Source organism: Bombina bombina, chromosome 1 (genome assembly GCF_027579735.1).
Source record: "Bombina bombina isolate aBomBom1 chromosome 1, aBomBom1.pri, whole genome shotgun sequence".
Classification (NCBI taxonomy): domain Eukaryota; kingdom Metazoa; phylum Chordata; class Amphibia; order Anura; family Bombinatoridae; genus Bombina; species Bombina bombina.
The window spans coordinates 1454873972-1454895794 of record NC_069499.1 but is presented as its reverse complement, the minus strand read 5'-3'; the positions used below and the strand labels follow the sequence as shown (position 1 = coordinate 1454895794).

Below are 21823 nucleotides of genomic sequence, written 5' to 3'. Positions count from 1 at the left end.
ATCTTCTATTCTTAAACAAACCCATGACGGGACACTAGCGGGTCATCCAGGTATTTCTAAAACTATAGACCTAACCAGGAGAAATTATTGGTGGCCACTCATGGATACCTATATTACAAATTACGTAAAACATTGTGATACCTGTGCCAGAAACAAGTTAGCTCACAAAAGACCATCAGGTCTTTTATCTCCTCTGCCTATTCCTGACAAACCCTGGAGTACCATATCAATGGACTTTATTGTTGAGTTACCTGAATCCCACCATTACAATACTATTTTAGTTGTCATTGACCATTTAACAAGACTGGCTCATTACATTCCCCTAAAAGGTCTCCCTACAGCTTTCACTACAGCTCACGTTTTCCTAGACAACATAGTTCGCTTACATGGACTGCCTAAAGTTATTATAACTGATCGTGGTACACAGTTTACCTCTAATTTTTGGAGATCCTTATGTAAGCTAATCAAGATTGATTCAAGATACTCAACTGCTTTTCACCCTCAGACAAATGGCCTTACAGAACGACTCAACCAAACCCTTGAACAATATCTTCGTTGTTATATATCTCATCTGCAGGATGACTGGTCATCTTATTTACCTTTGGCAGAATTCTGTTATAACAATACTACTTCTACATCAACTAAACTATCCCCATTCTTCGTTACTTATGGATATCATCCTACTACCATTTCCTTGTCCTCTCAACAAGTGAACTCTCCCTCAGCATTGGATTTCGCAACTACTCTACAAGAAAGACTTAACATCCTGAAAAAACATCTTTCGGAAGCTAAAGATTATCAAAAAAGGTTATATGATACCCATCACACTGCTAGCCCGGCTTATCAGATTGGAGATTTAGTACTACTCTCGACAAAGAATCTCAAACTTTCAGTTCCTAGCAAAAAGTTAGCAAATCAATACTTGGGTCCTTTTAAGATTTCTAAAATAATCAACCTCAATGCTGTGAGGTTAGAGCTTCCCCAGGATTTTAAGATTCACCCCTCTTTTCATGTCTCTTTGTTAAAGCCATATCTTCCTTCACCTCAGTCCCTCTCCTTGACTCGACCACCTCCAATACTCATTGATGATCGAGAAGAGTATGAAGTTGAAGCTGTGTTGGATTCTAGGATCCATAGGCGGAGGTTGGAGTACCTTGTGAAATGGAAAGGTTATGGTTCGGAGGATAACTCTTGGCAGCTTCATTCTGATCTTCGCACTCCCCGTCTTCTACGAAATTTTCATCGCCGCTATCCTGAGAAACCTAGTTTGGAAACCCCTGGGGTGCTTCCTTGAAGGGGGGGAGATGTGGTATACCTTTAACTCTAACCCCTCCTATTTGGTATCCACCCTATTTAAGGACTACCTGTAACACACATTTATTGCCTGATTATTGAAGTCATAGCTACTCTGTTGTAGCTTTCCTTATTTCAGGTCTCCTATTGCTTGTATCCTGTGCAAAGTGGTTTACCATGTTTACTTTTGCTTCATCTTGAATCTCTTACGATCTTATCGTTACTTTGTCATTACCGAGTCTGGATCATTCAACGGCCGGATCTACTTTTTCACCGCTACCCGGAAGTAAGCCGCATTCACACACGCTGCCTGTCCCAGACACGGATCTTCCAATGCGGTAACAGAATAACCACGGTCCTCAAGGTGGTAACGTACACGAACAAAGCTAAAGCCTTTAAACTTCATACCTGCTTGTTTTTTGTCACCATTCTGAATTATTGGGCATATCCTATTACCTGCAAACAAACATTGTGTGTCTGTGGAATGTCTGAACTTGTAAATATTTTAGGCTGTGTGTGATTGCGTGAAGTAAAAAGGATCATTTGTTTCTACCATTTCTGATTCTGAGTGTGTCAGTATTTCTTTTTCATCTGTGGCCTCCGTTTACATATATATATATATCGAACATAAGATATATATTATATTAATAAATCCTTATGTTTATTAACACCTAAGTCAGTAGTTAATATATAAATTCATCATATATTAAATGTCTCATATTGTATAATCAGGCTACATAGAAGTTGTTTTCTGATTACTACAAAAAAGAGCAACAAGCTCTAATTTTAGGGCTAACCTTTATAACAAATGTGCAAATACTTGTTTACTGAAATACAAAGCTCAGAATACCACAGTTGTAGTCTAACATTTAATGTTAGAATAAATGCAGAAATTACTGATTTTTTTAATATAAGGTCTCTGAGATTTGCATTCTAGTGGATGGGTATCCAAAGATAGAGGACCTATAGAATGTTTATGATTTATTAAACTATATCATTTTATAGAAAACAAAAGGGGGGGGAGAGGAAAAGTGGCCATGTTTATTGGAAAATATATGCAGAAACTTACTGAAATATTAGTGTCATATTTTCAGGTTGTATCAAAAATTGTCCCCTTCATTTTAATAAAAACTTTTATGTCATTATTTTAGTGGGCCGTAAATGTAGTTCTTAGCTTATTTAAGATGTTTATTCATAATGTGATATATCCTAAGTTATAAAAAGGCAGCTAGGTCGATCTCCTCATTTAGCCCCTCAGGGTTCATGGTGCCCAAATGGTGTATCCAATCGGTTTCCCGTTGTCTCAACCTTTGAAACCTATCACCTCCTCTTTGTGAGATTTGTACTTATTCTAAAATGGTACCTTTGATAAACCTAGGATCTTTATTATGTACTTTTTTTAAATGCTTTGACACGCTTTGTCCTTTGTATCCGGCCTCTATGTTTTTTTAGATGAAATAATCAGCTGATTAATAAATTAGGTGATTAACCTGGTCTCACCCAAGGTAATCTTAAAAATCTGACCTGTTAGTGAGGCCTGAGGACAGGTTTGGAATCCCTTAAAACAGACGTATACACATCCACCCAGACTGATGCATAACCACACACATCGACAAACACACCTTAATGTATACGAAAACATAAATACAAACATAGAAATATGTAAAATGCTTTTGTTTTATTCTAGGTGCGCCAGTGCTGTTTATTGTCCCATGGGTGGCTGTAAAATATAAATATGAAAATATCTCGTAAGTGAAGTTCTAAAATAAATATGGATATCAATTGCAAAAAAATGAGTTCTTAATTTAATGTTAAAAACCATGGAAATTGGTGGTGTTGGGGGGTTAATTTCAGAATTTCTGTGCTTTTTAACAATCAGTTGGGAACTTAAACTTAAATTAAAATTGATTTTTTTTATTTATAAAAGTGCATAATGTTGATGTATAGTATTTATCTGATGTGTTTGTAGTGTGTGTCTAGTCTGACTTCCTCGTTTATACATATATCTCAACTTCTGCCAAATCGCTAATGAGCATGTCTTAACCCCTTAGCCCAAAACAACGTATATATACGTTGTGCGGTACTTTGCTTATCGTACCTCACAATGTATCTATATGTCAGAGCTGTAAAAAGTTCCAGCAGTCTCGGCTGTTAAGTTCCTGAGTTCCAGGCAGGAAAAGAAAAAATACAGGGACAGAAAAAAGGTGCAGTGGGGACCACTAAACTACAGAAAATGTACAATAATAATAATAATAAAAATAAAATTACATTTTATAGGTACTGGCAGACAGCTGCCAGTACCTAAGATCGCGAACATAGAGGAGAGGAGGGTTAGAGAGCTGTTTGGGAGGGATCAGGGAGGTTGGAGGGTAGGGGTATCCTACACTGCAGAAAATATTTTTTAAAAAATCCTTTAATTTTCATATTGGCAGACTGTCTGCCAGTACCTAAGATGGGAGTGACCAGTGATGGGTGAGAGAGGAAAGAGAGCTGTTTGGGACGGATCAGGTAGGGATAAAGGGTTGGGAGGTGTCAGATGGGAGGGTAATCGCTACACTAAAGCTAAAATTAACCTTACAATCTACCTAATTATCCCTATTCACTGCCGGAAATAATAGAAGTGTAGTGCACAGCTGTAGTTGGTGGCCTTCTAATTACCAAACACCAATGGAAAAGTCATGCATGTCTGCTATTTCTGAACAAAGGGGATCCCAGAGAAGCTTTTACAATCATTTGTGCTATGATTGCACAAGAGGTATGTAAATAATTTTAGTGAGAAACCCAAAGTTTGTGAAAAAGTTAACAATTTTTTTTATATGATCACATTTGGCAGTGAAATGGTGGCATGAAATATACCAAAATGGGCCTAGATCAATACTTTGGGTTGTATACTTAAAAAATATAAATACATATAGATTGGACAGGTAAATTGGAAAAAAAAAAAAACAAGGCTCTATTTCTGTTTAAATGGAGTGATAGCAAAAATGCTAAACAATTCTCCCTGGTATTTTGGGCAAGTTCTTCTCTGAAAGTCCCAGTAATGAAAGGGTTAAAGTATAATAAAATATAAAACCTAAACCCTTAACACTCCCACAGAAACTATTTTGCATCTACTTATTCTTAGCTGTGAAGCTGGCCCTGGCTCGGATGTAGTTAAAGCAAACTTCACCAACTTGGAAGCGAATTGTAGACATTTTAAGATATATTAGATCGATGGAGTCATAGGTTTCTCAAATACATAATACTGAAAAAAATCCAATTTTTAATTTGGGAATATAGCCCCACCTAAGGCAGTATGTCCACCACCACAGACACCCTTACCCATCACCCCTCTTTTCCAAATCCCCCCCCCTTTTTTTTTCTCATTTCTTCCTTCCTGCTCTTTTCACCCAGTGGAAGAATTACTTTACTTTACGATAACATATTTCTTTGAATCAATCTTTGGCTAGATACTCCTGTTTATAAGGTTATTTTTTTTATACTTTCTTGTTCTAATTATGATAGTTGATGTACACAAACAATGAATTTCAAATTCCTAATTTCTTGCACTATTGTTGCCATTTTACTGTGCACGTTATTACATTTAAATAGAGACTCTTTTGGCTCTCTTAATCTGCACCAACTCCTTCTACTACGAGGGACAAAAAATGGACATTGAATGTTGCTCTATTCATACAAATACCTCTTTAAAGGGACAGTGAACCCACATTTTCTCGTTCATGATTCAGATAGAGCATGCAATTTTAAGCAACCTTTTAATTTACTCCTATTATCAATGTTTCTTTATTCTCTTGCTATCTTTATTTGAAAAGCAAGAATGTAAGTTTTGAAGCCGGACCATTTTTGGTTCACAACCTGGGTTGTGATTGCTTATTGGTGGCTAAATGCACCCACCAAATTGTCTGGCTCCTTAGCTTAGATGCCTTCCTTTTAAAATAAAGATAGCAAGAGAACGAAGAAAAATTGATAATAGGAGTAAATTAGAAAGTTGCTTATAATTACATGCTCTATCTGAATCATGAAATAAAAAAATTTGGTTTATTGTCCCTTTAATGTAATTGTCTCAATAAAAACATCTTTAATGTAATTGCCTCAATAAAAACATCTTTTCTTTCATGTAATTGGCAAGACTCCTTGAGCTAGTGACATATGGGATATACAATCCTACCAGGAGGGGCAAAGTTTCCCAAACCTCAAAATGCCTATACATACACCCCTCACCACACCCACAATTTAGTTTTACAAACTTTGCCTCCTATGGAGGTGGTGAAGTAAGTTTGTGCTTGATTTCTATGATTTCTTCTATGATAATCTCTTCTAAACATTTTGAAGCCCAATGCCTCTCAGAGTACAGTGTTTGTCAGAGGGATGTGAAGGGAGTATCGCCTATTGATTTTATGGTTTTCCTTGCGGGAAATCTTTTCAAAGTTCTCTGTTATCGGTCGTAGGGATTCATATCCTACCTCCCTTTTCAGATTGACGATATACTCTTATATACCATTACCTCTGCTGATACCTTTTCAGTACTGGTTTGGCTATCTGCTATATGTGGATGGGTGTTTTTCGGTAAGTAGGTTTTTTCTTATTTAAGGCACTCTCAGCTATGATTTGGCCCTTTATGTATTAAAGTTTTAAGTATATGTATTTTACTTATATTTGCCATGAGTCAGGTCTATGTATATTTCCTTTTGCAGATTGCTAGTTTCAGTTTGGGAAGCATGTTTAGGAAGTTATTTGTCTTACCTGGGGTATAGTCCTTTTTTCAAATTGACTGTTTTTTCTTTTAATTTCGTGGGCAAAATTAGGCTTGGGAGGGCGCAAAATGCTGTTATTTATTGCGTCATTCAATTTTTTTGGCACGAAGGTACATCTTTGATGACGCAAGTTCGTAATTTCCGGCGTCTTAGTTGACGCCAGGTTTCCTTGCACAAGGTTGCGTCTGTTATGTCGCGAGTTGTGTCATTTCCGGATGTTGTTGTCGCCAAAAAATGTTTTCAATTTCCTTTTGTGTTGTGCGTCATACTTGGCGCCAAAAAATGTAGTTTATTTTTCACCCCACTTGCTATATGCCTTCTTGCCTTCTATGTTCAGAGGGCTATGCTGTTTGCATTTTTTCCCATTCCTGAAATTGTTATATAAGGAAATTATAATTTTGCTTTAATGTTGTTTTTTCTTTTACATTTTGCAAGATGTCTCAATCTGATCCTGTCTCAGAAGCAACTGTTGGAACCCTGCTGCCTGATCACAGTTCTATGAAAGCTAAGTGTATCTGTTGTAAGTTAGCTGATATTATATCTCCATCTGTAGTATGTAACAGTTTCCATGATAAGCTTTTGCACGCAGAAAACGTTTCCATCAATACTAGTACAGTTTCTGTTGTTCCTTCAACATCTAATGTACATGATATCCCTGTTGATATGAAAAATTATATTGCTGATGCGATACAGAAGGCTTTGTCTGCTATTCTGCCTTCTAATAAATGTTAATAGTCTTTTAAAATTGATAAAATTTCTAATGACCGACAACATACTGAAATATCCTCCTCTGATGAGGATCTCTCTGATTCAGAAGATCTTACCTCAGATATTGACACTGACAAATCTACTTATCTTTTCAAGATTTAGTATATTCGTTCCTTGTTAAAAGAAGTGTTGGTTACTTTGGATATTGAGGAGTCTAGTCCTCTTGATATCAAAACTAGTAAACGTTTAAATTCTGTTTATAAACCTCCTGTGGTTACTCCTGAGGCCTTTCATATCCTGATGCTATTTCTGATGTGATTGCTAAGGAATGGATTAAGTCTGGTACTTCTTTCATTCCTTTGTCTAGGTTTAAAAGGTTGTACCCTTTGCCAGCAGCTAGATTAGAGTTTTGGGAAAAAGTCCCCAAAGTTGATGGGGCCATTTCTACTCTTGCCAAATGTACTACTATTCCAATGGAAGACAGTACTTCCTTTAAAGATCCTTTAGATAGGAATCTTGAATCTTATCTAAGGAAAGCTTATTTATATTCTGGCTATCTTCTCAGGCCTGCCATTGCTATGGCTGATGTTGCGGCTGCATCAACCTTTTGGTTGGATAGCTTAGGAAACACATCCTGATTTGTCTAGCATTGTTCGTTTGCTTCAACATGCTAATCATTTTATCTGTTATGCTATTTTTGATATCATCAAAATTGATGTTAAATCTATGTCTTTAGCTGTTTTAGCTAGAAGAGCTTTATTGCTCAAATCTTGGAATGCTGACATGGTATCTAAGTCTAGATTACTATCTCTTTCTTTCCAAGGTAACAATTTATTTGGTTCCCAGTTGGATTTGATTATTTCAACTATCACTGGGGGAAAGGGAGTTTTTTGCCTCAGGATAAAATATCTAAGGGTAAATCTAAAGCTTCTAATCGTTTTCGTTCCTTTCGACAGAACAATGAACAGAAAACCAATCCTTCCCCTAAAGACTCTGGTTCCAATTGGAAACCTTCTTCAAGTTGTAATAAATCCAATCCTTTTAAGAAACCAAAACCAGCCCCCAAGTCTGCATGAAGGTACGGCCCTCAATCCAGTTCAGCTGGTGGGGGGCAGATTGAAATTATTCCAAGACATTTGGGCAGATTCTGTTCAAAATCTGTGGATTCAGAGTATTGTCTCTCAAGGGTATCGAATAGGTTTCAGAGTAAGACCTCTTGTGAGAAAATTCTTTCTCTCTCACGTTCCAGCAAATCATGTGAAGGCTCAGGCTTTTCTGAAGTGTGTTTCAGATCTAGAGCTTTCAGGGGTAATAATACCAGTTTTGTTTCAGGAACAGGGTCTGGAGTTTTAGTCAAAACTATTCATTGTCCCAAAGAAAGAAAATTCATTCAGGTCAGTTCTGGATCTGAAGTGTTTGAATCGTTTTGTAAGAGTCCCAACTTTCAAGATGGTGACTATAAGGACTATTCTGCCTTTTGTTCAGCAAGTTCATTATATGTCCACGATAGACTTACAGGATGCTTATCTTCACATTCTGATTCATCCAGACCACTATCAGTTTCTGAGATTCTCTTTTCTAGACAAGCATTACCAATTTGTCGCTCTTCCATTTGGCCTAGCAACAGCTCCAAGGATCTTTTCGAAGGTTCTCGGTGCCCTTCTATCTGTAATCAGAGAACAGGATATTGCGGTGTTTCCTTATTTGGACAATATCTTGGTACTAGCTCAGCCTTTACATTTAGCCGAATCTCACAGAAATCAACTAGTATTGTTTCTTCAAAGACATGGTTGGAGGATCAATTTACCAAATAGTTTCTTGATTTCTCAGACAAGGGTCACCATTTTAGGTTTCCAGATAGATTCAGTGTCCATGACTCTGTCCTTAACAGACAAGAGACAAATTAAATTGGTTTCAGCTTGTCGAAACCTTCAGTCTCAATCATTCCCTTCAGTGACTATGTGCATGGAAGTTTTAGGTCTCATGACTGCAGCTCTACAGCTTTGTATGCTGAATCAATGTTGCAGGGATTATACTCAGATATCACAATTGATATACTTAAATCCCAACATTCAACTCTCTCTGACTTGGTGGTTAGACCATCATCGTTTAATTCAGGGGGCCTCTCTTGTTCGTCCTACCTGGACTGTGATCACAGGTGATGCAAGTCTTTTTGGTTGGGCAGCTGTGTGGGGATCTCTGACAGCACAAGGGGTTTGGAAACCTCAAGAGGCGAGGTTACCAATCAATATTTTAGAACTCTGTGCTATTTTCAGGGCTCTTTCAGACAGACAATATCACATCTGTAGCATATGTCAATCATCAGGGTGGGACTCGCAGTCCCCTAGCTATGAAAGAAGTATCTCGGATTCTTTCTTGGGCAGAATCCAGCTCTCATCTAATTTCTGCGGTGCATATCCCAGACCTTACATCCGGGGGAGTGGTCTCTCTATCCAGATATATTTTGTCAGATTGTACTGATGTGGGGTCTTCCAGAAATAGATCGGATGGCTTCTCATCTAAACAAGAAACTTCCCATGTACCTGTCCAGGTCCAGGGATCCTTAGGCGGAGATGGTGGATGCTTTAGCAGTTCCTTGGTTTTACCAACCTGCTTATATCTTTTCGCCTCTAGTTCTTCTTCCAAGAGTGATCTCCAAGATCATTATGGAACAATCTTATGTGTTTCTGATAGCACCAGAATGACCTCACAGGTTTTGGCATGCAGATCTTGTTCGGATGTCCAGTTGCCAGTCTTGGACACTTCCTCTAAGACCAGACTTTCTGTCTCAAGGGCCGTTTTTCCATCAGGATCTCAAATCGTTAAATTTGAATGTATGGAAATTGAATGCTTAGTGCTTAGTCATAAAGGTGATTAATACTATGCTACAGGCTCGTAAGTCTGTTTCAAGGAAGATTTCTTATCGAGTTTGGAAGACCTATATTTTGTGGTGTTCTTCTCATAAATTCTCCTGCCATTCTTTTAGAATTCCTAGAATTTTACAGTTTCTACAGGATGGTTTGGATAAAGGTTTGTCTGCAACTACTTTGAAGGGACAAATCTCTGCTCTTTCTGTTTTATGTCATAGAAAGTTTGCTAAGCTTCCTGATACTCACTGTTTTGTTCAGGCTTTGGTTCGTATCAAGCCTGTTATTAAATCAATCTCTTCTCCTTGGAGTCTTAATTTGGTTTTGAAGACTTTGCAGGCTCCTTCTTTTGAGCATATGCATTATTTGGATATTAAACTTCTTTCTCTTGTTAAGTGTATCCAGTCCACGGATCATCCATTACTTGTGGGATATTCTCCTTCCCAACAGGAAGTTGCAAGAGGATCACCCACAGCAGAGCTGCTATATAGCTCCTCCCCTCACTGCCATATCCAGTCATTCTCTTGCAACTCTCAACAAAGATGGACGTAGTAAGAGGAGAGTGGTGTATTATAGTTAGTTTTTTAACTTCAATCAAAAGTTTGTTATTTTTAAATGGTACCGGAGTGTACTGTTTATCTCAGGCAGTATTTAGAAGAAGAATCTGCCTGCATTTTCTATGATCTTAGCAGAAGTAACTAAGATCCATGGCTGTTCTCACATATTCTGAGGAGTGAGGTAACTTCAGAGAGGGAATGGCGTGCAGGTTTTCCTGCAATAAGGTATGTGCAGTTAATATATTTCTAGGGATGGAATTTGCTAGAAAAATGCTGCTGATACCGTATTAATGTAAGTAAAGCTTTAAATGCAGTGATAGTGACTGGTATCAGGCTTATTAACAGAGATACATACTCTTATAAAAGTGTAATATAAAACGTTTGCTGGCATGTTAATCGTTTTTATATATGTTTGGTGACAAAACTTATTGGGGCCTAGTTTTTTTCCACATGGCTGGTTTGATTTTTGCCTAGAAACAGGCTTTCCACTGTTGCAATATGAATGGGAAGGGCCTATTTTAGTGCTTTTCTGTGCAGCTAAAAATACTGACAGAGACATTCAGCTTCCCTCTGCATGATACAGGACATCTCTGAAGGGCTCAAAAGGCTTCAAAGTCATGTTTGAGGAGGGTAACCATCACAGTAGACTGTGGCAGTTGTTGTGACTGTGTTTAAAAACGTTTTTGTCATTTATTATTCTGTTTTTGTTATTAAGGGGTTAATCATCCATTTGCAAGTGGGTGCAATGCTCTGCTCACTTGTTACATACACTGTAAAAATTTTGTTAATGTAACTGCCTTTTTTCACTGTTATTTCAAATTTTGTCAAAATTTGTTTCTCTTAAAGGCACAGTAACGTTTTTTATATTGCTTGTTAACTTGCTTTAAAGTGTTTTCCAAGCTTGCTTGTCTCATTGCTAGTTTGTACAAACATGTCTGAAACAGAGAATACGTGTTCATTATGTTTAAAAGCCATGGTGGAGCCCCATAGGAGAATGTGTACTAAATGTATTGATTTCACCTTAAACAGTAAAGATCAGTCTTTATCTATAAAAGAATTGTCACCAGAGGGGTCTGTCGAGGCTGAAGTTATGCCGACTAACTCTCCCCACGTGTCGGACCCTTCGCCTCCCGCTCAAGGGACGCACGCTAATATGGCGCCAAGTACATCAGGGACGCCCATAGCGATTACTTTGCAGGACATGGCTGCAATCATGAATAATACCCTGTCAGAGGTATTATCCAGATTGCCTGAATTGAGAGGAAAGCGCGATAGCTCTGGGGTTAGACGAGATACAGAGCGCGTAGATGCTGTAAGAGCCATGTCTGATACTGCGTCACAATATGCAGAACCTGAGGACGGAGAGCTTCAGTCTGTGGGTGACGTCTCTGAATCGGGGAGACCTGATTCAGAGATTTCTAATTTTAAATTTAAGCTTGAGAACCTCCGTGTATTGCTTGGGGAGGTATTAGCTGCTCTGAATGACTGTGACACAATTGCAGTGCCAGAGAAATTGTGTAGGCTGGATATATACTATGCAGTGCCGGTGAGTACTGATGTTTTTCCAATACCTAAAAGGCTTACAGAAATTATTAGTAAGGAGTGGGATAGGCCCGGTGTGCCCTTTTCCCCACCTCCTATATTTAGAAAAATGTTTCCAATAGATGCCACTACACGGGACTTATGGCAGACTGTCCCTAAGGTGGAGGGAGCAGTTTCTACTTTAGCAAAGCGTACCACTATCCCGGTTGAGGACAGTTGTGCTTTTTCAGATCCAATGGATAAAAAATTAGAGGGTTACCTTAAGAAAATGTTTATTCAACAAGGTTTTATTTTACAGCCCCTTGCATGCATTGCGCCTGTCACTGCTGCGGCGGCATTCTGGTTTGAGGCCCTGGAAGAGGCCATCCATACAGCTCCATTGACTGAAATTGTTGACAAGCTTAGAACTCTTAAGCTAGCTAACTCATTTGTTTCTGATGCCATTGTTCATTTGACTAAACTAACGGCTAAGAATTCCGGATTCGCCATCCAGGCACGTAGGGCGCTATGTCTCAAATCCTGGTCAGCTGATGTGACTTCAAAGTCTAAATTACTCAACATTCCTTTCAAGGGGCAGACCTTATTCGGGCCTGGTTTGAAAGAAATTATTGCTGACATTACTGGAGGTAAGGGTCATACCCTTCCTCAGGACAGGACCAAATCAAAGGCCAAACAGTCTAATTTTCGTGCCTTTCGAAATTTCAAGGCAGGTGCAGCATCAACTTCCTCTGCTTCAAAACAAGAGGGAACTTTTGCTCAATCCAAGCAGGCCTGGAAACCTAACCAGTCCTGGAACAAGGGCAAGCAGGCCAGAAAGCCTGCTGCTGCCTCTAAGACAGCATGAAGGAGCGGCCCCTATCCGACAACGGATCTAGTAGGGGGCAGACTCTCTCTCTTCGCCCAGGCGTGGGCAAGAGATGTTCAGGATCCCTGGGCGTTGGAGATCATATCTCAGGGATATCTTCTGGACTTCAAAGCTTCTCCTCCACAAGGGAGATTTCACCTTTCAAGATTATCTGCAAACCAGATAAAGAAAGAGGCATTCCTAAGCTGCGTACAAGATTTCCTTGTAATGGGAGTGATCCATCCAGTTCCGCGGACGGAGCAAGGACAGGGGTTTTATTCAAATCTGTTTGTGGTTCCCAAAAAAAACCAATTTTGGATTTAAAGATCCTAAACAAATTCCTCAGAGTTCCGTCATTCAAGATGGAAACTATTCGAACCATTTTACCCATGATCCAAGAGGGTCAGTACATAACCACATTGGACTTAAAGGATGCCTACCTTCACATTCCGATTCACAAGAATCATCATCAGTTCCTGAGGTTTGCCTTTCTAGACAGGCATTACCAATTTGTAGCTCTTCCATTCGGGTTGGCTACAGCCCCAAGAATTTTTACAAAGGTTCTGGGCTCACTTCTGGCGGTCCTAAGACCGAGGCATAGCGGTGGCTCCTTACCTGGACGATATCCTGATACAGGCGTCAAGCTTTCAAATTGCCAAATCTCATACAGAGATAGTTCTGGCATTCCTAAGGTCGCATGGGTGGAAAGTGAACGAAGAAAAGAGTTCTCTATCTCCTCTCACGAGGGTTTCCTTCCTAGGGACTCTAATAGATTCTATAGAAATGAAAATTTACCTGACGGAGTCCAGGTTATCAAAACTTCTAAATGCTTGCCGTGTTCTTCACTCCATTCCGCGCCCCACGGTGGCTCAGTGCATGGAAGTAATTGGCTTAATTGTAGCGGCGATGGACATAGTGCCATTCGCGCGCCTGCATCTCAGACCGCTGCAATTATGCATGCTCAGTCAGTGGAATGGGGATTACACAGATTTGTCCCCTCTACTAAATCTGGATCAGGAAACCAGAGATTCTCTTCTCTGGTGGTTATCTCGGGCCCATCTGTCCAAGGGTATGACCTTTCGCAGACCAGATTGGACAATTGTAACAACAGATGCCAGCCTTCTAGGTTGGGGTGCAGTCTGGAACTCCCTGAAGGCTCAGGGTTCATGGACTCAGGAGGAGAAACTCCTCCCAATAAATATTCTGGAGTTAAGAGCAATATTCAATGCTCTTCTAGCTTGGCCTCAGCTAGCAACACTGAGGTTCATCAGATTTCAGTCGGACAACATCACGACTGTGGCTTACATCAACCATCAAGGGGGAACCAGGAGTTCCCTAGCGATGTCAGAAGTCTCCAAGATAATTCGCTGGGCAGAGACTCACTCTTGCCACCTGTCAGCGATCCATATCCCAGGTGTAGAGAACTGGGAGGCGGATTTTCTAAGTCGTCAGACTTTTCATCCGGGGGAATGGGAACTCCATCCGGAGGTGTTTGCTCAATTGGTTCTCCGTTGGGGCAAACCAGAATTGGATCTCATGGCGTCTCGCCAGAACGCCAAGCTTCCTTGTTACGGATCCAGGTCCAGGGACCCAGAAGCGGCACTGATAGATGCTCTAGCAGCGCCTTGGTTCTTCAACCTGGCTTATGTGTTTCCACCGTTTCCTCTGCTCCCTCGTCTGATTGCCAAAATCAAACAGAAAAGAGCATCGGTGATATTGATAGCGCCTGCGTGGCCACACAGGACCTGGTATGCAGACCTAGTGGACATGTCATCCTTTCCACCATGGACTCTGCCTCTGAGACAAGACCTTCTAATACAAGGTCCTTTCAATCATCCAAATCTACTTTCTCTGAGACTGACTGCATGGAGATTGAATCCTTGATCGTATCAAAGTGTGGCTTTTCCGAGTCAGTAATTGATACCTTAATACAGGCACGAAAGCCTGTCACCAGGAAAATTTACCACAAGATATGGCGTAAATATCTTCATTGGTGTGAATCCAAGAATTACTCATGGAGTAGGGTTAGGATTACTAGGATATTGTCCTTCCTCCAAGAGGGTTTGGACAAAGGATTATCAGCTAGTTCTTTAAAGGGACAGATTTCTGCTCTGTCTATTCTTTTACACAAGCGTTTGGCAGAAGTTCCAGACGTTCAGGCATTTTGTCAGGCTTTAGTTAGAATTAAGCCTGTGTTTAAACCTGTTGCTCCTCCATGGAGCTTAAACTTGGTTCTTAAAGTTCTTCAAGGGGTTCCGTTTGAACCCCTTCATTCTATTGATATCAAACTTCTTTCATGGAAAGTTCTTTTTCTGATGGCTATTTCCTCGGCTCGAAGAGTCTCGGAGTTATCTGACTTACATTGTGATTCTCCTTATCTGATCTTTCATTCAGATAAAGTTGTTCTGCGTACAAAACCTGGGTTTTTACCTAAGGTGGTTTCTAACAAGAATATCAATCAAGAGATTGTTGTTCCATCATTATGTCCTAATCCTTATTCAAAGAAGGAACGTCTTTTGCATAATCTAGACGTAGTCCGTGCCTTGAAGTTTTACTTACAGGCTACTAAAGATTTTCGCCAAACATCTAACCTGTTTGTTGTTTACTCTGGACAGAGGAGAGGTCAGAAGGCCTCGGCAACCTCTCTTTCTTTTTGGCTTCGGAGTATAATCCGTTTAGCCTATGAGACTGCTGGACAGCAGCCTCCTGAAAGGATTACAGCTCATTCTACTAGAGCTGTGGCTTCCACCTGGGCCTTTAAAAATGAGACCTCTGTTGAACAGATTTGCAAGGCTGCAACTTGGTCTTCCCTTCATACTTTTTCCAAATTTTACAAATTTGATACTTTTGCTTCTTCGGAGGCTGTTTTTGGGAGAAAGGTTCTACAGGCAGTGGTTCCTTCCTTGTCCTGCCTTGTCCCTCCCATCATCCGTGTACTTTAGCTTTGGTATTGGTATCCCACAAGTAATGGATGATCCGTGGACTGGATACACTTAACAAGAGAAAACATAATTTATGCTTACCTGATAAATTTATTTCTCTTGTAGTGTATCCAGTCCACGGCCCGCCCTGTCCTTTTAAGGCAGGTCTAAATTTTAATTAAACTACAGTCACCACTGCACCCTATGGTTTCTCCTTTCTCGGCTTGTTTCGGTCGAATGACTGGATATGGCAGTGAGGGGAGGAGCTATATAGCAGCTCTGCTGTGGGTGATCCTCTTGCAACTTCCTGTTGGGAAGGAGAATATCCCACAAGTAATGGATGATCCGTGGACTGGATACACTACAAGAGAAATAAATTTATCAGGTAAGCATAAATTATGTTTTCTTGGAAAGTGTTGTTGCTTTTGGCTATCTCTTCAGCTAGAAGAGTTTCCGAATTGTCTGCTCTCTCTTGTGAGTCTCCTTTTCTGATTTTTCATCAGGATAAGGCTGTTTTGCGGACTTCGTTTAAATTTCTTCCTAAGGTTGTGAATTCTATCAACATTAGTAGAGAAAATGTTGTTCCTTCCTTGTGTCCTAATCCCAAGAATGCTCTTGAAAGATCTTTGCATTCTTTGGATGTTTTAAGAGCTTTGAAATATTATGTTGAAGCTACTAAAGATTTCAGGAAGACTTCTAGTCTATTTGTTGTCTTCTCTGGTTCTAGGGAAGGTCTGAAAGCTTCTGCCATTTCTTTGGCATCTTGGTTAAAGTTTTGGATTCCTAAAGCTTATTTGGAGGCGGAACAGTCCCCGCCTCAGAGGATCACATCTCATTCTACTAGATCAGTCTCCACTTCTTGGGCTTTTAAGAATGAAGCTTCAGTTGATCAGATTTGCAAAGCAGCAACTTGGTCTTCTTTGCATACATTTACTAAATTGTTACCATTTTGATGTATTTGCTTCTTCTGAAGCAGTCTTTGGCAGAAAAGTTCTTCAGGCAGCTGTTTCAGTTTGATTCTTCTGCTAATGTTTTAAGTTTTTTTCTTTCTATTTATGAGAAAAACTTATTTTTTGTTGATTTAATTTTTTCAGCTGAAAATGGCTGTTTTTATTTTATCCCTCCCTTTCTAGTGACTCTTCTGTGGACCTCCACATCTTGGGTATTTCTATCCCATACATCACTAGCTCATGGACTCTTGCCAATTACATGAAAGAAAACATAATTTATATAAGAACTTACCTGATAAATTAATTTCTTTCATATTGGCAAGAGTCCATGAGACCCATCCTTTTTCTGGTGGTTATGATTTTTTGTATAAAAGCACAATTATATTTCCAGTTGCTATTTTTTGTATGCTTTTTACTCCTTTTTCTATCACCCCACTACTTGGCTATTCGTTAAACTCAATTGTGGGTGGGGTGAGGGGTGTATTTATAGGCATTTTGAGGTTTGGGAAACTTTGCCCCTCCTGGTAGGATTGTATATCCCATACGTCACTAACTCATGGACTCTTGCCAATATGAATGAAATTTATTTATCAGGTAAGTTCTTACATAAATTATGTTTAAAAAAAAAAAGTATAATAATATATGGAGCATTTTAACTCTTTCAGGTATGATGTTACTATACAGTAAAGGTACCTACATACATTTTTTCAGCAAGGATTTCTTACTTTTCTTGAACCTAGGCTTTGTTTACATCGCTTTAATAACCCAAAAATCCAAAGAATTGGTTTGTGACGTTTTAACTTGCAAGCTCCTGAAAAACAGAGTTTAACACTGTGACAAGCTTAAACTATATATGTATATTAAATTCAAGCACACTCTGGTGACTTTGAGCCTTTCCATGTGTAGCAGTATCTTTAGTTAACACTGAGGAAGCCAAGTTATCATTCAGATTCCTAGCATGTGTCTGGTTGGGATATCATCTAGGAAGCTTTGTCTTATCTGTAAGCTTTGCGTTCCTTTCTATAAATTGAACTTTACTCCTGTGCACACACACACTTTCTCTTAAAGGGATGTGAGATGTGTTAAAAATTAATGGGATATTGAACAGTAAAAAATGTTAGACATAAGGATGTATTCAAAGCAAATATTAGCCAAGAATAATACGTTGATTTTTTAAAAAATTTTTTTACAATTAGTTGTTTAAATAATGAGTAAGTGTAAAAATTGTTAGTTTCTATAGAACAATAAATGCAACCATTTTGAAACCTAGGTTTTCTACTGAGGACAATTAGTGACAGATAAAGTGTGCAAACAATGGCTGTGTGGAATATACCAATGTTAAAGTATTTTAATTATTAGGGTCTAAAATGCCTTTAACATTACTATATTCAACACAGCAATTGTTTGCACAATTTATCACTAACTGTCCTCAGCAGAAGAGATTAGATAAATAAACCCTAGATTTAAACATGGTGGCACTAGGGTTGCCACCTTGGCCATGTTTTCCTGGACACTAATGAGTTACGCATGCTGCAGGGTAAGCAGGGAGGAACATGTATTGTGCCTCTGGACATCACATGAATAGTGCTGATAAACAGCACAATAGATGTTCCTCCCTGCACACCCTGCAGCATGTATAACTCATAAGTGTCCAGGAAAACATGGCTGAGGTGGCAACCCTAGGTTGCACCCATTGCTTTATGGAAACTCTGGGAAATTGAAAAACCCACAATTTTCAGAGTTAAATTATAGGAAAAGGCACCAAAATAAATAATGAAAATGTATTTCAAAGTTGCTGTTTTTCTATTTTATAGTGCAGTCTGTCCCTTGCAGTCTGTCCCTTGCAGTATGCCCCTTGCAGTATGTCTCTTGCAGTATGTCCCTTTAAAAAAGCAACAAACAAAGAGGGCTCATATACAACACCCGTTGTTTAATTAGAGTAGTTTAAGATAATTTAATACCCTGGAGCCAGGTGTTGGTAATTGTGCACACTCCCACCACTCTGCTCCCTTTGAAGGGTCACTAAACTCAATTTTTTTTTTCTTTCATGATTCAGATAGAGCATGCAATTTTAAGCAACTTTCTAATTTACTCCTATTGTCAATTTGTCTTCATTCTCTTGCTATCTTTAGCGCTTGCTTCTTGGTGGCTACATTTAGCAAACCAATAAGCAAGCATAACCCAGGTTCGGAACCAAAAATGGTCCGGCTCTTAAAGGGGCAGTAAACTTACATACTAATGTTATATAATTCTGCACATAGTACAGAATTATATAACATTAGCTTACTGGCACATTTATACTTTCAGTTATTTCAGATAAATTATGTGTAAAACCCTCCTTTTACCAGAACGCCTCTCTTTGCTCTATTGAGCGGGTCTGGTTTTTCCACAGCGCATCTGGTCGCGGTCGCGCCATTAAAATGAATGTAGCTCGCTCCCGTAGCAGGATTATATAAGATTAGTATGTAAGTTTACTGCCCCTTTGAGCTTTACATTCCTGCTTTTTAAAAGATAGCAAAAGAACGAAGAAAAATTGATAATAGGAGTAAATTAGAAAGTTGCTTAAAATTGCATGCTCTCTGCTTCTCATTAAAGAAAAAAATGGGGTTTAGTATCCCTTTAAGCAATAAACATATATGATATAAAATCATTTTTGTTTAAGATAAAAATAAAATAATATTTCTCTTGTAAGGTGTATCCAGTCCACGGATTCATCCTTTACTTGTGGGATATTCTCCTTCCCTACAGGAAGTGGCAAAGAGCGCACACAGTAGAGCTGTCCATATAGCTCCCCCTCTAGCTCCACCCCCCCAGTCATTCTCTTTGCCGGCTCTAAGCACTAGGGTCTCTCTCGGGAGGGTAAAGTGAATGTGGTGTTAGAATTGTAGTTTTTATTATCTTCAATCAAAAGTTTGTTATTTTAAATGGTACCGGTTTGTACTATTTACTCTCTAGCAGAAAAGTGATGAAGATTTCTGCTGAGAGGAAAATGATGTTTGCATGTTGTAACTAAAATCCACTGCTGTTCCCACACAGGACTGAGGAGTACCAGAAAACTTCAGTTGGGAAAAACAGTTTGCAGGGGAACTGCAATAAGGTATGTTCAGGCATTTATTTCTAGACAAGACTGAGATATTGCTAGAAGAGACTGACAATATCCCCATGAGGGGAGGGTAAGCTATCTTCAAGGAATTGAATGCTTACATAACAGGGCTAATTATGCTGGTTGACACTAATTCAGGGCAATCGATTGTTTTCTTAGGAAAAAAGACACTTTGAAAGTCCTTTCTGGGGTTATTACCCACATGGCTATTTTTTATTCACTTTGGAGTGATTTCTTAGGCCTCACAGCTCCGGAGTAGAGTGGGAGGGGCCTAATTTCGCGCCTCAGATGCGCAGTTAGAATTACATAGAAGTTCATGCTGCTTCACATGGAGGGTCCTGCTGCTGTTTGAGGGCCTAAAGGAAGCTATATTCCCCCAAATCTGGTCCCTAAGGGCAGGTAGGGCCACAGCAGTGCTGTGGCAAGGTGCTGTAGTATTTTTAACCGGGTGTTGGCTTTAGGCTGCTCCGGTTTGGGCATTAAGGGGTTAATCGTTTTGCTACTAGTGGTGCAATCTTACTAAGGCTTTAGGTACATACTGTGAAAATTTCAAAAGGATTGCTGCATTTTTCACTGTTTTGCAAAATTGTGTGCCTTTTTTATCTCTTAAAGGCACAGTAACGTTTTTTCAAATTGTGTTTTTTATTTGATTAAAGTGATTTCCAAGCCTGTTTGTGTATACTACTAGTCTGTTAAACATGTCTGACACCAAGGAAAATCCTTGTTCAATGTGTTTAGAAGCCATGGTGGAACCCCCTCTCAGAATGTGTCCCACTTGTACTGATATGTCTATACACTTTAAAGATCATATTGTTGCACTTAAGAATGTGGCCCAAGATGATTCTCAGACTGAAGGTAACGAGGGTAGCCCGTCTGCCTCTCCCCAAGTGTCACAACCAGTTACGCCCACTCAAGCGACGCCTAGTACCTCTAGTGCGTCTAACCCTTTTACATTACAAGACTTAGCGGCAGTCATGGATAATTCTCTTGCAGATTTCTTATCTAAACTGCCCGTGTTACCTGCAAAGCGTGATAGCTCCGTTTTAAGAACAGATTATGAGCATTCTGACACTTTGGTAGCTGTATCTGATATACCCTCACAACGCTCTGAAGTAGGAGTGAGGGATTTGATGTCTGAGGAAGAAGTCTCTGATTCAGGAAGGGTTCCTCCTCAGACAGATTCAGATACATTGGCTTTTAAATTTAAACTAGAACACCTCCGCGTTTTGCTCAGGGAGGTATAAGCTACTCTGGATGACTGCGACCCTTTGGTGGTCCCAGAGAAATTGTGTAAAATGGACAAGTACCTAGAGGTCCCTGTTTACACTGATGCGTTTCCGGTCCCTAAGAGGATTGCGGATATCGTTACTAGGGAGTGGGATAGACCACGTGTCCCCTTTGTGCCCCCTCCTGTTTTTAAGAAAATGTTCCCCATATCTGACCCCATGCGGGACTCGTGGCAGACGGTCCCTAAGATGGAGGGGGCTGTTTCTTCACTTGCTAAACGCACAACCATACCAATTGAAGACAGTTGTGCTTTTAAAGACCCTATGGATAAAAAATTAGAGGGTTTACTTAAGAAAATTTTTGTTCAACAAGGTTTTCTTCTCCAACCTTTTGCCTGCATTATTCCTCTAACTACTGCAGCTGCTTTCTGGTTTGAGGCGCTGGAAGACTCGCTCCAGACAGAGACCTCATATGAGGAAATTATGGATAGAATTAAGGCTCTAAAGCTAGCTAATTCTTTTATCACTGACGCCGCTTTCCAAATAGCTAAGTTAGCGGCAAAAAATTCAGGTTTCGCCATTTTGCCGCGCAGGGCGCTATGGCTAAAGTCCTGGTCGGTCGATGTGTCGTCTAAATCCAAGCTTTTGAACATCCCTTTCAAAGGAAAGACCCTCTTCTGGCCTGAATTGAAAGAGATTATTTCAGAAATCACCGGGGGAAAAGGCCATGCTCTCCCTCAGGACAAGCCCTTTAAGACAAAGAACAAAGCTAATTTTCGTTCCTTTCGTAATTTTAGGAACGGCCCCGCTTCATCCTCTCCGGCTGCAAAGCAAGAGGGTAACGCTTCACAGCCCAAGGCAACCTGGAAACCTTACCAGGGCTGAAATAAGAGTAAAACAAATTCGAAAGGATAAGAGGGCGCTAAAGCTAAGATCCCACCACACTTAGTCAAAGGTAATAAAAACAACAAAGTGCAAATTAATAACTTTACTTCACAATTATAAATACAGTTCATATAACAATGTTAAGAAAAAGGGACGTCTCCCTTAAGTCTATT

At 39.6% G+C, this 21823-nt stretch overlaps 1 protein-coding gene across 2 annotated transcripts in view; it reads left to right on the top strand.

Annotated features, from left to right (window-relative positions):
* The window catches only part of GCGR (glucagon receptor), a 294628-nt gene that overhangs the window by 152091 nt on the left and 120714 nt on the right, over window positions 1-21823 (top strand). For both annotated transcript variants that reach the window (XM_053705939.1, XM_053705946.1), the window contains one exon: window positions 2981-3041. In XM_053705939.1, coding sequence (XP_053561914.1) covers window positions 2981-3041 — 61 coding nt within the window. The remainder of the gene's footprint in view (window positions 1-2980; window positions 3042-21823) is intronic.